Source organism: Lynx rufus, unplaced genomic scaffold (assembly GCF_022079265.1).
Source record: "Lynx rufus isolate CCGP_SWC_20201006 ecotype Redwood Valley unplaced genomic scaffold, mLynRuf1.p SCAF_4, whole genome shotgun sequence".
In the NCBI taxonomy this organism is placed as follows: domain Eukaryota; kingdom Metazoa; phylum Chordata; class Mammalia; order Carnivora; family Felidae; genus Lynx; species Lynx rufus.
The window spans coordinates 170,177,207-170,191,378 of NW_025814856.1; the positions used below are offsets into that span (position 1 = coordinate 170,177,207).

General features: G+C 55.1%; 1 protein-coding gene across 1 annotated transcript in view; it reads right to left on the reverse strand.

Annotated features, from left to right (window-relative positions):
• The window catches only part of VIPR2 (vasoactive intestinal peptide receptor 2), a 71,043-nt gene that overhangs the window by 29,831 nt on the left and 27,040 nt on the right, over window positions 1-14,172 (reverse strand). The window contains exon 4 of the mRNA XM_047095793.1: window positions 10,188-10,285. Within this exon, the coding sequence (XP_046951749.1) occupies window positions 10,188-10,285 (98 nt within the window). The remainder of the gene's footprint in view (window positions 1-10,187; window positions 10,286-14,172) is intronic.

Genomic DNA, 14,172 nt, shown 5'->3' on the forward strand with positions numbered 1-14,172 from the left:
ACCAAGTTGAAGTTTTCTTCCCGCTGGTTATCGGCAAAATATCGTGTAAGACCCGCCTATTCTACTACAAGCCATTCTGCTTGGGAGGCTGAACAATATTCAGACAGTGCTGCAGCTTCTATAATCCAAAACGTAGCCCAAAGTTCATTCACTTCTCCCAGCAACCTTGGGAAGGAAGCGGACTGTTATCGTCATGGTCCCATTACACTAATGAGGAACCTGAACCCCAGGAGGGGAGAAGCCAGTTTAAGGACACAGGGCCCTCAAGCTGCAGAGGTGAGACCGGAGCCCGAGCCCCACGGCGTCATCCGTCTGGGAGAGACCAGTTACCCTTCTGTCCCGATTTTTTTTCTTCAAGAGGAATTAGCTGCTTGAAGGAGCTTGGATGTTGCCACCTCACCCTGATAATGGTAAGAGTCTGAACGACGTGACAAATCAACCACTCGTCATGGATCTGCCGGGGCAGAGGACACAGGACGAAGTGCTGCCCCAGGACTAGACAGACAGACGGTCACAGGGAGTCACTGCCAGGCACAGTCACGAGACTTATGACCCACCGGTTCAGCTGCGGTAATCCAGCGGGCCTGGTGCAGAGGAGGTCAGGCAAATGTCTGTGGAACAAAAGGGAGCTGGGACAGAGACCCACATAAGCGGGCACTGAAATGTGACAAAGGAGCAGAGTTGAGTGGAGGAAGGACAGTCTCTTTGCCGCATGCCACGGGAACGGCTGGACGTCTGCACGCAAAACAGGAACAGACACTCAGATCTCACACCTGCTCAAAAATTAACGCGCATAGATCACAGACTGAAATGTGAAATGTAAGACTGGGCAAGTCCTGGAAGATGTCTGAAAGAATGGAGATGCCCGGGTGTGACGATCCTTCGGAGCCACAGCACCACAGGCATGGTCCGCGGGAGAAAGAGTCGGTACCCTGGGCTTCGTTAAAGCTAAACTCCTGCTCTACAAAAGCCCACGTCCGAGAGCAAGAAGGCAGGCACAGGCTGACAAAGGACTGTCACTCCAAACAAAGAACTCCCAAAACTCAACAGGGAGAAAATAAACAACCCCATTTAAACAAAACGGGCCAAACACCTTGACAGACAGCTCACCCAAGGACATGTCTAGACGGCAAGTAAGCTCACGGAGAGACGCTCCACACAAGGGCACCGCCCACGCCCCCCGTGGAGCTGAGACCCACACCCACAGTGCACGGGGTGGCAGGCACGTTCTCCGGCTCAGGCTTACGTCCCATAAACACACGACATCGCAGGCTCGTTCCCTTCTGCTCTGCTTCCCCCCCCCCCCCCGCCCAATCAGAAAGTGACCGCAGTGCTGTGTGTCCTGGCTTGTCCGGGGATTAAATGAGATAGTCCATGTAGAGCTTAGTAACTGCTCTTAGTAAGTGATTTATGTTATGTGGTTTGATTTTATAATGAGAACCATTTTTATAATGAAAGAGATGTTAAAAGTTATTAATGCAATGACGCAAGTCCTTGTTCAGTTGAAGAAATAGTTCTCAAACTTCCTTTGTGCATGTTCTGTGTTCACAGAAAAGGTCAGAACACGCTGGAGAGTGGTCTCCTCTTCCCCATCCAGCCCCGACTGGCATTGCCGTGGAAGGGAGGGGCAAGGCAGGGGCCCCAAGCCAGAGAATCCCTGTGGGAGATTCTGGGTGGTCAGAGGCACAACTGGAGGCTGAACAGAGGGAGTGGGAGAGCCCTGAGCTGTGACTTGGGACCTTCTCCAGTCCTTGATGCCCCACTTTCAGAGTCGAGGAGAGGTGGGCACTGATCCTGTCTGCAGACATCAGAGACATCTGGGCAGCAGGGACAGGTCCTCACTCCAGGAAGGAGTTGGGCTCCAAGGTCAGAGGGCATACGAGGGCACACGAGAGCTCAGTGCTGATGACCCAGGAGACGTGTGTGTGACCAGCAGGTGTCTGTCCTGGCATCTCATGCCTTCCTCTCCTCTGTGAGGTCACCGGCTCTTCTGAGGAAGGAGCACACATCTGGAAAATGCCTCTGGAGAGCTCAAATGCCTCATGGAGGAGCGGGTGAAGTCAAAGATTGTCCGATGACTCCTACTCCGAAATAAAGGCTGATCTTCCAGAGAAACTCTGCACTGTTATTTAGCTTGGGGCCTGCGGCGATATTGGAAATGTGATTTTTCAGCTTCTTCACGCATGGCTGTGTGTTGACATTTTAAAGAGGAGAGGCTCGGTGGGGAGGTGGTCGTGTCCCAAGGGGCTGCCACACCACTCAGCATGCAATTCCGCCCTTTACTTTAAGTAACTGCATGGAACATTCCTATGTTGGTGTGGAGGGCTGAGAGGAAAAAACGATTTTCTTTTAAATCCAAATAGGACATTTCTGAGGCAAACAGCCATAGATATTTTGGGGGCATTTTATCCCACTGAGACCTGAAAGTAACTATGAGAAACATCAGACAAACCCCAACAGACAGGCATTTACAACATCATAGGCCTATATGAAAGAGAAAGACTGAGGAATGTTCCAGATTGAAAAACACTGAAGAGTCATGATAGCCCAGTGCAACACATGACCTTGTACTGGGCACTGACTGAAATGGTGCCTCGATGGCAGATAAGATAACACTGAATTTCCTAAATTGGAGAACAGTGTTGAGGTTCTATCAGAGAACATCCTCACTTTAAAAAACTTGCCCTCACGTTTTAAGTGGTAAAAGGCGTGTGTGTGCAACCCGCTATCCGCGGCAACGGGCACGCACCCACAGCTCGCCGGGACACAGCAGAGCAGATGGGGCAAGACGCTGCCTGGAGAATCGGGCTGGCGACGTGTGGGTTCCCCGCACCATTTGAACATGTAAACTACTTCCAGGTCATACCACAGGCTCGACAGAGACAACGGGACCGTCAGGCATCCTCATTGTCCCGACAAAGTCCAGGGTTAAAAAGCAAATGTAACTGAGAAATGATCTGACAAACTTGGCATAAATGTAAGTGTTTTATTTTGGTTTTGGACTAAAATTAGATTTATCTGAATACAAAAGTAATATATGTTTACTTCTGAGAAAGTAGAAAATGGAACAAAGACTTTTGAAAGGAAGAACACGGCTATTACAACGACTCCCCGCTGCCAGGAGTTTCTGCCCTTTGTCAGGTGGGCCTCTGGCTCCCCGAGTGTCCAGCCACGACCTCTTCCAAGTACATCCAAGTGACTGACCATCAGTAGGTGAACTTTGTCAAAACTTCGTCTTTCTTTTGCTGGCTCTTTAACGGAGCTCTGTAGTAAGCAGTAAAACAAACACTACTGGTTTCCATCCTTTCTTCAGTTATTCCACTTGGTCCTGACATGTGTACATCAAATGAAGAAACTAGTCGGACCGTCCAGTGAGTAATCTGGCTGTCCCCCAACCAGCCAGAGGACCAGGCCCTTCCCTCCGGTCCCCACCTAAGGGCCCGGCAGGGGCAGCCAGCACCCCAGGCTTGCAGACTGCCAGATGCCTGAGCCCCAAATGCCTGTTCCCCCAGGCAGGCTGCTCACAGACAAGCCCAGTGAAAAGGGAGCATCAGGGAGGTCAGACCTTCCCAGGAGCACCGTTCCGGGCCGAGACCAGCCTGGTGCCGCCCACCCTTCTACCAGCTCTTCAGCCCAGCTCCGTGGACACACCCCATCCCCGCCACTGTTCTACGAGAAACAGAGGCCTCCGCTCATCAGGGCAGGGCCCTGGGCTCGTGACTGAGCCTTCCCAACCCTGTGAGACTCCCTGGGTCTCCTTCCCAACGACAGGTTTTCTTTATATCCCTTCTTAACTTCTCATCCTGTTTCTCCTTTGGCCTGGGAAAGACTCATTTCTTTATTGGGCAAGCATTACACATTATTGTTACAGGTTCAGTTAGAACTAGAATAAAGATAGCTAATAACTGTGTCTGTCCCATGAATCTTGTGAATCACGTTTCTGCTCATGGTCAGATTTCTGCCTGGACCTGGGCAGCGGTCTCACGCGAGCTCAGGCTCCTCCCCGTGGGCAGCGGGGTGTTGTGTGCTCTGGTTATGGCATTCTGACCCGGTCCTCCTGCCCCGCGGCCCCTCTGGGTCCTGTCTGAATCTCTGAGCCCGGTCTTCCCAGTGCCGGCCTCGCTGTCCAGGATCCCAGTGTCACCCACTGCTGACGAGCGGTCCACCTCAGCTGGACTCACAGTGGGAGGCTCCCTCCTGCCGTCTGATGTGAACCGAGGCAGGCACAGCCCTTGGAGCTGGTTCAGAAGCTGAATTAAACGGCCAACTGTAAGGGAAGCAAACACCGGTGTAGGTGCCCCAGATCTTGGTCAGGCGGCACCCTCAAGTCTGCCACCTGGAGGTGCACACTTTGCCGTGTTGGCTCCAGCTCTGGCTCCCTGTTCAGTGCACAGCTGCTCAGCACACCCCCGAGAGACTCCTCCCAAGCGGTGGGCTAGCAGCGTGCTCCTACAGGTCCTTCTGAGGACCCAGCGAAAGGCCCAAGTGCAGCTGACCTGGGAGCACCACAGACACCCGAGTGGCCGCGACCCTCGTTGTTGGGTGGGAAACCTCAGGGAGGCCACACTGGCGGTTAGGCAGAAAGAGTTACTGGTGTGTCTGAAAGCTGAGAGGAGAGTGCAACAATATTTTTAGGAATATGGCATAATATGGAAGAAATGTGTCCACTTGATGCATGGGAGGCTGAGATGCCAGACAGTTCTCTTGGCTAAATTTAGCTGAAGTGCTCTTTATTGAAGAACTATGTTAGCAAATATATAACACAGGAGACACATGGACTACACTGCTTTGGGTGTCCACTGCTCAAAGGACGCCAGTGTGTTGCTAGGGCTGCTGTCCTTTGGCGGGATGGCCTGCACAGCTGGAGGGCAGAGTCCTGCGTGGTGACTAAAGCCCCGGGTCAGCTGCAGCCCTGGGTCCTTCAAGATTCATCAGGAAGACTCCTGATACTCAGGGAAAGGAGGTACCCTGGCCCCACAGAGACTTGTGGGTGCTAATTTCTAGGTGTTTCCATGTTTCACCAGCTCTCAGCAGTCCTGGGAGATCAGAGAGGTACAGACAATGGGCAGCAGGAAGACACTAACGCAGGGAGCCTGGCTGAAGGAGTGTCCCCAACCTGGGGCCTCAAGACAGCCTTCATCACAGGAAAAAAGCCAAGAGATTGGGATCTGGACAATGTGCTGTGGCAGGGAGCTGCCCTGGTCAGGAGAGCCCCAGGGCGGGGGATGGCCCGGAGGGTTGGATGACCAGACACATGACTCCAGGTACAATGACGCTTACTGGAAGTCCCGCCTGAGGCTGAGAACGTGATGCCAGGACAGGAGACCCTCAGCTCCCATGGGTGCGGAACCCATGTGCCCCATAAAAGGGTGGGGGGCAGCTGAGAGGGTCCTGTGGTCTATACCTGACCCACTTTTCCCCATAACATTCCACGGGCTGGGGCATGGGGAAGGACACAGAGCAGCTGCTGGTGTGACCCCTGTGGGTCCCTGGGGGTGCTCCTTAAATCCCGTAATGCGATGAAGCCCTTTATGCAAAGACCCAAAGATAAAAGGCCGAAGAGGAAAATGCTCCTACGCCAAGGCACACACCCGAAGGTGGTTCTGGTGGGAGGGGGACATAGACTAGGAAGACTGCCATATGGAAACCAGGGACCTGGCGACAGAGGGAGTCTGAGCCAAGCCTGGCCAGCTTCGTGATTTCACTGTGAAGACCAGAAAACCGAGGCCCAGACCATTGCCAACCCCCCTCGCGACTCGTGGGCCCCCTTGGTCCAAAGTGAGAAGCAGCTTCAGCAGCATCGTTCCTGCCATTGTCTGAGAGGGTCTTTGACACTTTTCTCTTCCATGTCTTTGGACCCTCTGGGGTCTTTGGACACTCTCTTTCTCCATGGGACTCCCCCTTCCCGACTTCATTTTATTTGGTGATTCCTTTGCCATTGCAGGCAAGTCTGTGGCTTTGGTGGAGGCTAACTTTTTTCTTGAACTTAATTAATTTTGAAGTCAACAAAGATTGCACACACAACACCCAGAGCAGAGCTGCTGTGTGAGAGCAGGAAATCCAATCAGAATCATAAAACCGGGAGGCGACTGAGCCACTGATGAGCCGAGGAGTGACATCAGAAGTGGAGTTCATTAGGCTCAGTGCAAGGCTGTCCCCTGGCCCCCCAGTGCCCAAGGAGGCCCAGCTGGGCTCTGACCCACCAGGCCCTCTGTGCCGCTGCCACGCCACATGCTTTCCATCTTTGACAGGATTCCTTAAACAAGCAAGTATTCAAGGTATTTGAACAGCGGAAACTGCAATCAGGGAGAAAAATTATTCACTGTGGTTTTGTGCCATCATTTTCTTCTCTTGTACACGTTAAAATATTTTGACTTTCTAATCCATTAGTAGGAAATATGCGTTCGTGATATTTGTAGAATCTCCAAAATGTTTAATTAAGAAGAAAAATAGCTTTTCAAACTGGATGGAAAAGCATCAGAAAAGTAGGGATGCTCTGTGCTTCATGCAGGCAGGATTCAGTTCCAGGCTTTTCCAAGGACCAAGCGGACCCAGAAGAGTTTTCCATCAGTTTCCCTGGGAAGTGTGACCCGAGGGAAATGTAGAGAAGGAGGAGCTGCCGGCTTTGAGTTGGGAAGTTGCTAGTATTGCCTCGGATGTCGGTTAGTTCCCAGCTCCTGCCCACCCGCGGCTCCAGTACAACCAGGCTGGGTTCATGGTAACTGAGGACAGACTCAGAAACTTGTGGTTCCCAAGAAATGCTTGTTTGTCGAATGGATGAATGAGGACAGGCCCATCCTCTTATCGGGACCTACACCTGGCTCGGAATAAATGCTGCCCGGGAGGTCTTGGGACATTCTGCTTCCACCCCACACGGGAGTCTGGGACGCCTGCACACAGTGGCACGAGAGGTGTGGGTGGTCGAACTTGGGTGTCAGAGCCCCCACCCCCCTGGCCACAGAGATCCAAGACTTTCCTGGTCGTTGGGACCTGTTGTCTCGCCCCTGAAATGGCCTGACAGCCGTCCACCAGGGTCACCTGGGAGGCAGGTGACACGTGACAGTGCTCCCGGAGCCCTGCTCATCGTGAAGTGGGGCAGTCTCTGTTCCTGGTCAGAATTCAGGGTCTGCAGAACAGGCCCTGTGAACTCTTCTTGCTACAGAAACCATCCTGACACTGGGGGTAAATTCTGTACCAGTTCAAGTTTTATTCTTAGAAAGCCAACAAGACCGTCTCCCGGGTTGGTCATATTAAACAGCTAAACAGCAGTTGGGGACTAGTCTGGAACCGGAAATCCACACGTATCTGCCTGTGAAAGCATGTTCTCAATTTAGATCCAACATGAACAGGTCAGCGACTTAGGACTACGCTCTATCAGCAGCCAGGAACACGGCACCAGTCCCCCCATCTTCCAGCTGGGGCAGCTTAAGCCAAATGGCTGCCACAGCTGTCGGCCACCATGTTCAGGGCTTTCTAGCACCTCACGTTTCCTGCCCGACAGGGAACTCACTCATGAGAGGCCGACATCTCACTGGGACTTCTTGCAAAATCCAGTAAATATAAAAAGAACAATATGAAATATGTCCAAGGCTGAGCATCACTCTGGCGCGTAGCACAGCCCCCCACAATGTGCAAAGTCGAAGGTGATTAGACCCCAGGATGCGCACGGCGGCTCTCACCTGGAGGCAGAGGACAGATGGGAAGCAGGCGAGAAGGAAGAACTGACAGGGTGTTCCGTGGCGTTAAATTCGGAATACGTGGGGCGCCTGGGTGGCTCAGGTGGTTGAGCATCTGACTTGATTTCGGCTCAGGTCATGATCTCACGGTTTGCGGGTTAGAGCCCCACATAGGGCTCTGTGCTGACAGCGTGGAGCCTGTTTGGGATTCCTTCTCTCTCTGTCTCTCTGTCTCTCTCTGTCTCTCTCTCTCTCTCCCCTCCTCCCCAACTTGCTCTCTCTCAGAATAAATAAACTTAAATTTTTTCTGAATACGTTACATTTTAGTGACGTCCTGAGATGCTCTGTGTCCACCCTCTCTGTTCACAAGCCCGGCTGAGGGTGGAAACCACTGCTCGCATGTCTTGGCACATGCGGGACGGAGTGCACTGGTGCAGTTCCCTGTGTCCCGGGTGCACACAGGTCGCCAAGCGGCTCCTGCTAGCCAGAGAGAACACAGGTGCCACAAAGGTGACTGCGTGCCAAGGGGGAGTGAAATACATTTGATGCAAAAAGTCAAATTTCAGTGATTGTGCACGAGAGAAACAGAGCTGGGGCCTCTGACCGTGTCCTGTTTTCTCTGAGCCTCAGTTTTTTTCTGGAAGGTGGTCTGTCATGAAGACTAGATAAGAGGTGGGGGAAATTTGGGCAGGTTAGTCAAAGCACACAAACTTTCAGTTATAGGATGAATGAGTTCTGTGTCTCACCAAAAAAGAAGGTAAATATGTGAGGTGATGGATAATTGGCTCGATTGAGGTATTCATTTTACAATGTATATGTACATATACACATCAAAACATCACACGTACCATGTACAGACATGCCTTGGGGATACAGTGGGTTTAGTTCCAGACCACCACAGTAAAGCAAATACTGCAATAAAGGGAGTCAAATGAGTTGTTCGGTCTCCCAGTGCTGATAAAAGTTATGTTTACACCACAGTGTAGTTTCTTAAATGTACAACGGCATTATGTCCAAGGAAATAATGCACACACCTCAGTTAAAAAATACTTTACTGTTAAAAAATGTTAATCATCATCTGAGCTTTCAGTGAGTCACAATCACTGATCACAGATCACCATAACAAATATAATAATAATGAAAAGGCTTGAAATATTGTCAGAATTAGCAAAATGTGACACAGAGAGACGACGTAAGCAAACGGTGCTGGAAAAATGGCCCCCAGAGACTTACTCGACACAGGTTTGCCACAGCCTTCAACTTGTGAAAGCACAGTATCCGCCACGTGCAGCAAAACGAGGTGCGCCTGGACCTTAAGTACGTACGATGTTTGTCACTAACACCTCAATGGGAAAAGATCGCGTGAGACAGTACTGGTAACTGACCCGGCTCCCAGTACGGCTCAACAGTGTCCACTCTTCTAGCACTCCTCCCTCACTGACTACTGGCCAGGTGTCCAATTAGTGAGAAATCGGCTAAAATGGAAGCTACTTCCTCTTCTAGAATTTAATGATTTGGTGGGGAAGACTGGCTTTAAACCATAAACCTTAGTGAGTAGAGCAAAGACAGCCCCTCTATAAAAAAGGGGCGTGAAAGATGATCCCGCAGGAAATCGTATCTGACGGTGACATCAGTACCAGTCTCACCAGCGGCCGGATGGCAGGGCCCAGGGTTGGCGGGAGGTGCACGAGTAGCTAGGTAGGCCCTCAGGCTCTTTCAAAGGGCCTCAAGTATGTTCCTACACAGCAGACGTCTGCGGAAACACAGCACGACTTCAGGGTAAGGAGGCCTTCACCTGTCCGTATGGCGTCAGGGGTGAGTGAATGTAGCCCAAGCGGCAGGACAGCGATCTGGTTTCCTGGTGGTACACAGAGTAAGACTACAGTGGTACAACGTTGCAGAGTGAGTGTTCCGGAAAGAACGGTGACGCCAGCCCTGGGGCTGTGGGCTGAGCCCACAGACAGGACCCCGAGCAGAGTTGAGAGGACTTGATTTGACACATCATTTAAGTGATCGCATTCTCAGAAAGGGGTCATCTTGAGCACACCGCCACGGCCCCCGTACACCATGCCGGCCCCCAGCACAGCCCCCAGCGCGACTTGGGCACTTGGCCATGACATGCTCCCTCTCGGTTTGCAAACACCCTCTATGCCCAGTTCCGTCCCCTGCTGCTGGCTCGGGGTCACAAAACTACCGCGGGGCTGCTTGACAGCCCACATTGTGGCAAAGCCTCAAACCCATCGGGGGAACGGATGCTCGTTAAAGCTCACTTCAGGCGGGCAGTGCCGCTCAGACACACTGAAGGTAGGCGAAGAGAGCCAGGCTTTCCGCCTCCACAACGGCAGAACAAGAAATGACTCCAAGTGCCTGGCGCAGAACTGAAATAGGGCCGTTAAGAAGTAGAGGAAAGGAAACCTGCACAATTCTCGCAGGGTAGCCAATGGATGCTGTTTCGTGTGCACTTCTGGAAAAGGGGCTGAAATGTGCAGGGAACCATGCAGGGGCCCTTACCTTGCTCTCGTCCTCAGGGTCATTATAGCCACACGCATCTATGAAATCTGGAAACATCTCTGACCACCCATCACTTGTGCAGTTTTTGCTTATGTTTCCTAGAAGGTAAAGTTCAGGTGTCAGGTCTGTGGGTCCACGACAGCGGCCTTAGCAGCGACAGCGTGGGCAGTGCTTGGAGGTGTGTGCATTCACCTGCCCGGGCTTCCCACCCATGAAACCTGGGTTGTGCAGGGCCTCGGTGGCTCAAGGGAGAGCTTCTGTGTCGCGAAGCACAGTGGTGGTGCCCGTAGCTATGCCGGTGATGGCTGCAATGTCTGGTGTTATCATTACGGAGCACAGTGGACAACTTGTGTTCTGCCCAGTGACGGACCATTCCGGAGCCCGCTATCCCAGTCCACCCTCACTCCGCTGCCCCGGGCACAGTGACCAGGGAGCACGGGCAGGCACCACTGACCACTGATGTTGGAGGAAGAGACTGTGGGTGTAAGATTTAAATCACATAAGGTAAAGGCAGTTTTGATCTTATAGTACCATTTTTTTGCTCCTAATTAATGTAAACGTGTATGTTAAACTCAGGGATGCAATGTTCCCTCAGGCTACTGAAATGAAAGTGTCCTCAGCAGGTGACCGCAGTCATTGAGTGGTGATGAGTGAAATCAGGGCTGGGCACTGGTGGCCTGTGATGGGGGCAGGCGGGGCTGGGGCTCACTGGGTGGGCTTTGGGAGGCTGGAGCCCGGCAGGCCCTTCCTGCCTCTGTGATCCCTACCAGCAGCTGACCCCCCAGAGGGTCCTCTGTGACTCACAGCCCCAGCAAATCTTTCCACTCACACGAGCCAAGACTGTAAGGCAGACTTGGTGGGCATAACTGCTCCCGTTTCACCTGAGAAAATGAGATTCTGAGGGTTCCGTCACACGCCCGAGGTTCTGTAACAACTGAGCCGCAGAGATAGGTTTTCAAACTCAAAAACTCCTTATTTTGTCAACCCCAGGGCAGCCTACGTGTTCACCCGCTTTGATCTATTAATGAGACAAAATCGAAAGCAAAGCGCGTTCACATGGAGGTGATAATATGTGTAAGCGATTCCTGGCATGCCGTGTGGAGGCAGGTGGGAGGGCCCAGGCCCTGACCTGCTGGCAAGCGGGGAGGGGGTCTCAGCAAAGCCCCCGGCAGCATCACCTGGGCTCATGCTGCCCGGTCGCTCTCCAACACCACCGTCCCGTGCATTTTTCTGACTCCAGGCCCCCAACCCTCCTCCTGCTCCAGCTCCAGAGGGTGTCCCAGGGGAGTCTAGGGGCGGCTGGAGGGCAGGGACCATAGTAGGGAGTGGGGGCAAGACAGAGTCCTGAGAGATGAGGCCCCACTGCCCTATTTTATAGATAGGGAGACGGGCCCACAGGAGATAAAGATCTGCCCAGAGTCAGGAATCAGAACATCAGTGGGAGTGGCTGTGGCTGCATATGGCTCGCTGAGCTCCTGCTGTATGCCAGGCTTGGTGCCCAGGCCCCCATTTAACCCTGAGACTACATGGGGGCCCTTTAGTGGTCCTACGTCACAGGTGGGGGACCTGAGCCGACAGGTGAGGGGCCCTGTTCCAATCCCAGGCAGTGGTCTCCTCGTCTGCACAGCACACCTGCTGTCTGGCCCTCATTGCCCAGCTCTTGGGACCTGTGCCTGAGCTCTGCGGATGCGGCCAGGAGTGGGCACTGAGCCAGTCATTCCTCATTAATACACAGCAAACACTAAAGAAGACACTGAAATGTCAAGATCCCACACAGGTTCTCCATTTTGCCTGGAAGACACCCGGAGGCGGAGGCAGAAGGCATGCTTCCAGGAAATGCTTGAGGCAGCAATGTGTAGAGAGGGGCCTGGGAGGTGGGAGGGGGCCTGGAGGGGGGTGAGCGAGGGGCCGGGAGGTGGGAGGGAGACCAGGGAGGTGAGAGAGGGGCCGGGAGGTGGGAGGAGGCCTGGGGGGGGTAAGCGAGGGACCGGGAGGTGGGAGGGGGCCTGGGGGGGTAAGCGAGGGGCCGGGAGGTGGGAGGGGGCCTGGGGGGGGGGGTGAGTGAGGGGCTGGGAGGTGAGAGAGAGACCAGGAGGTGGGAGGAGGCCTGGGGGGGGGGTAAGCGAGGGACCGGGAGGTGGGAGGGGGCCTGAGGGGGTAAGCGAGGGGCCGGGAGGTGGGAGGGGGCCTGGGGGGGTAAGCGAGGGGCCGGGAGGTGGGAGGAGGCCTGGGGGGGGGGGTGAGTGAGGGGCTGGGAGGTGAGAGAGAGACCAGGGAGGTGAGCGAGGGGCCGGGAGGTGGGAGGGAGACCAGGGAGGTGAGAGAGGGGCCGGGAGGTGGGAGGAGGCCTGGGGGGGGGGGTAAGCGAGGGACCGGGAGGTGGGAGGGGGCCTGGGGGGGTAAGCGAGGGGCCAGGAGGTAGGAGGGGGCCTGGGGGGGTAAGCGAGGGGCCGGGAGGTGGGAGGAGGCCTGGGGGGGGTGAGTGAGGGGCTGGGAGGTGAGAGAGGGGCCAGGAGGTGGGAGGAGGCCTGGGGGGGGTAAGCGAGGGACCGGGAGGTGGGAGGGGGCCTGGGGGGGTAAGCGAGGGGCCGGGAGGTAGGAGGGGGCCTGGGGGGGTAAGCGAGGGGCCGGGAGGTGGGAGGAGGCCTGGGGGGGGGTGAGTGAGGGGCTGGGAGGTGAGAGAGAGACCAGGGAGGTGAGAGAGGGGTCCGGAGGTGGGAGGGAGACCAGGGAGGTGAGAGAGGGGCCGGGAGGTGGGAGGGGGCCTGGGGGGGTAAGCGAGGGGCCGTGAGGTGGGAGGAGGCCTGGGGGGTGGTGAGTGAGGGGCTGGGAGGTGAGAGAGAGACCAGGGAGGTGAGAGAGGGGTCCGGAGGTGGGAGGGAGCCTGGGGAGGTGAGCGAGGGGCCAGGAGGTAGGATGGGGCCCGGGGGGGTGAGTGAGGGGCTGGAAGGTGAGAGAGAGACCAGGGAGGTGAGAGAGGGGTCCGGAGGTGGGAGGGAGCCTGGGGAGGTGAGCAAGGGGCTGGGAGGTAGGAGGGGGCCTGGGGGGGTGAGTGAGGGGCTGGGAGGTGAGAGAGAGACCAGGGAGGTGAGAGAGGGGCCCGGAGGTGGGAGGGAGCCTGGGGAGGTGAGCAAGGGGCCGGGAGGTAGGAGGGGGCCTGGGGGGGTGAGTGAGGGGCTGGGAGGTGGGGGGGTCCTGGGGGGGTGAGTGAGGGGCCGGGAGGTGGGAAGGGGCCTGGGGAGGTGAGCGAGGGGCCTGGAGGTGGGAGGGGGCCTGGGGGGTGGGTGAGGGGCTGGGAGGTGAGAGAGAGACCAGGGAGGTGAGAGAAGGGCCAGGAGGTGGGAGGGAGCCTGGGGAGAAGAGAGAAAGTCCAGGGAGGTGAGAGTGGGAACATATAGGAAAAGAGGGGAAGCCACAGCTTTATGACTCAGGAGCCTGGACCTCCTTCTCCCTCCTCTGTGAGTGGACCTCTTCCCCACGCTGACTCTGTGGGGACCATCTGCTCGGTGGGAACCCCCACCACTTTGTGAGGACCTCCCAGTCTTTGTGAACTCTTCCTGCTGTAGCCCCAAGTTTAGCAGCCATGCCTGGCGCCCTGAGCAGAGCAGTGACAAGTGTCACTCTCGCGTGCTCCCCAAAGCTGATTATAAGCTCATTGGGTGTAAGTCTGTGAGGGTCCTTGGTCGTCTGCAGAGGCAGGGAGGGTGAGTTTGCCTGCACGGGGAGCACTGTGCCTATTGGGGCGGGGGGGTCCCTGCCCTCCGGACGACCCAGTCTGATGTGAGAGCAGCTCCCAATTGTGAGCTCTGTGTTGCAGGCACTGCATTAGGCTCCACAGCCCTCAGGGTAAGGTCTGACCACAACCCCAAGGCCTAGCTAATTTCGGGACTCACTCTTGTGCCCCCGGGACAAGTTGGCAGAGCCAGAACTCAGAGCCAGTCTGCTTGGCTGCAGGGCCTGTGCTCCGGACCATTTTGTTGTCCAT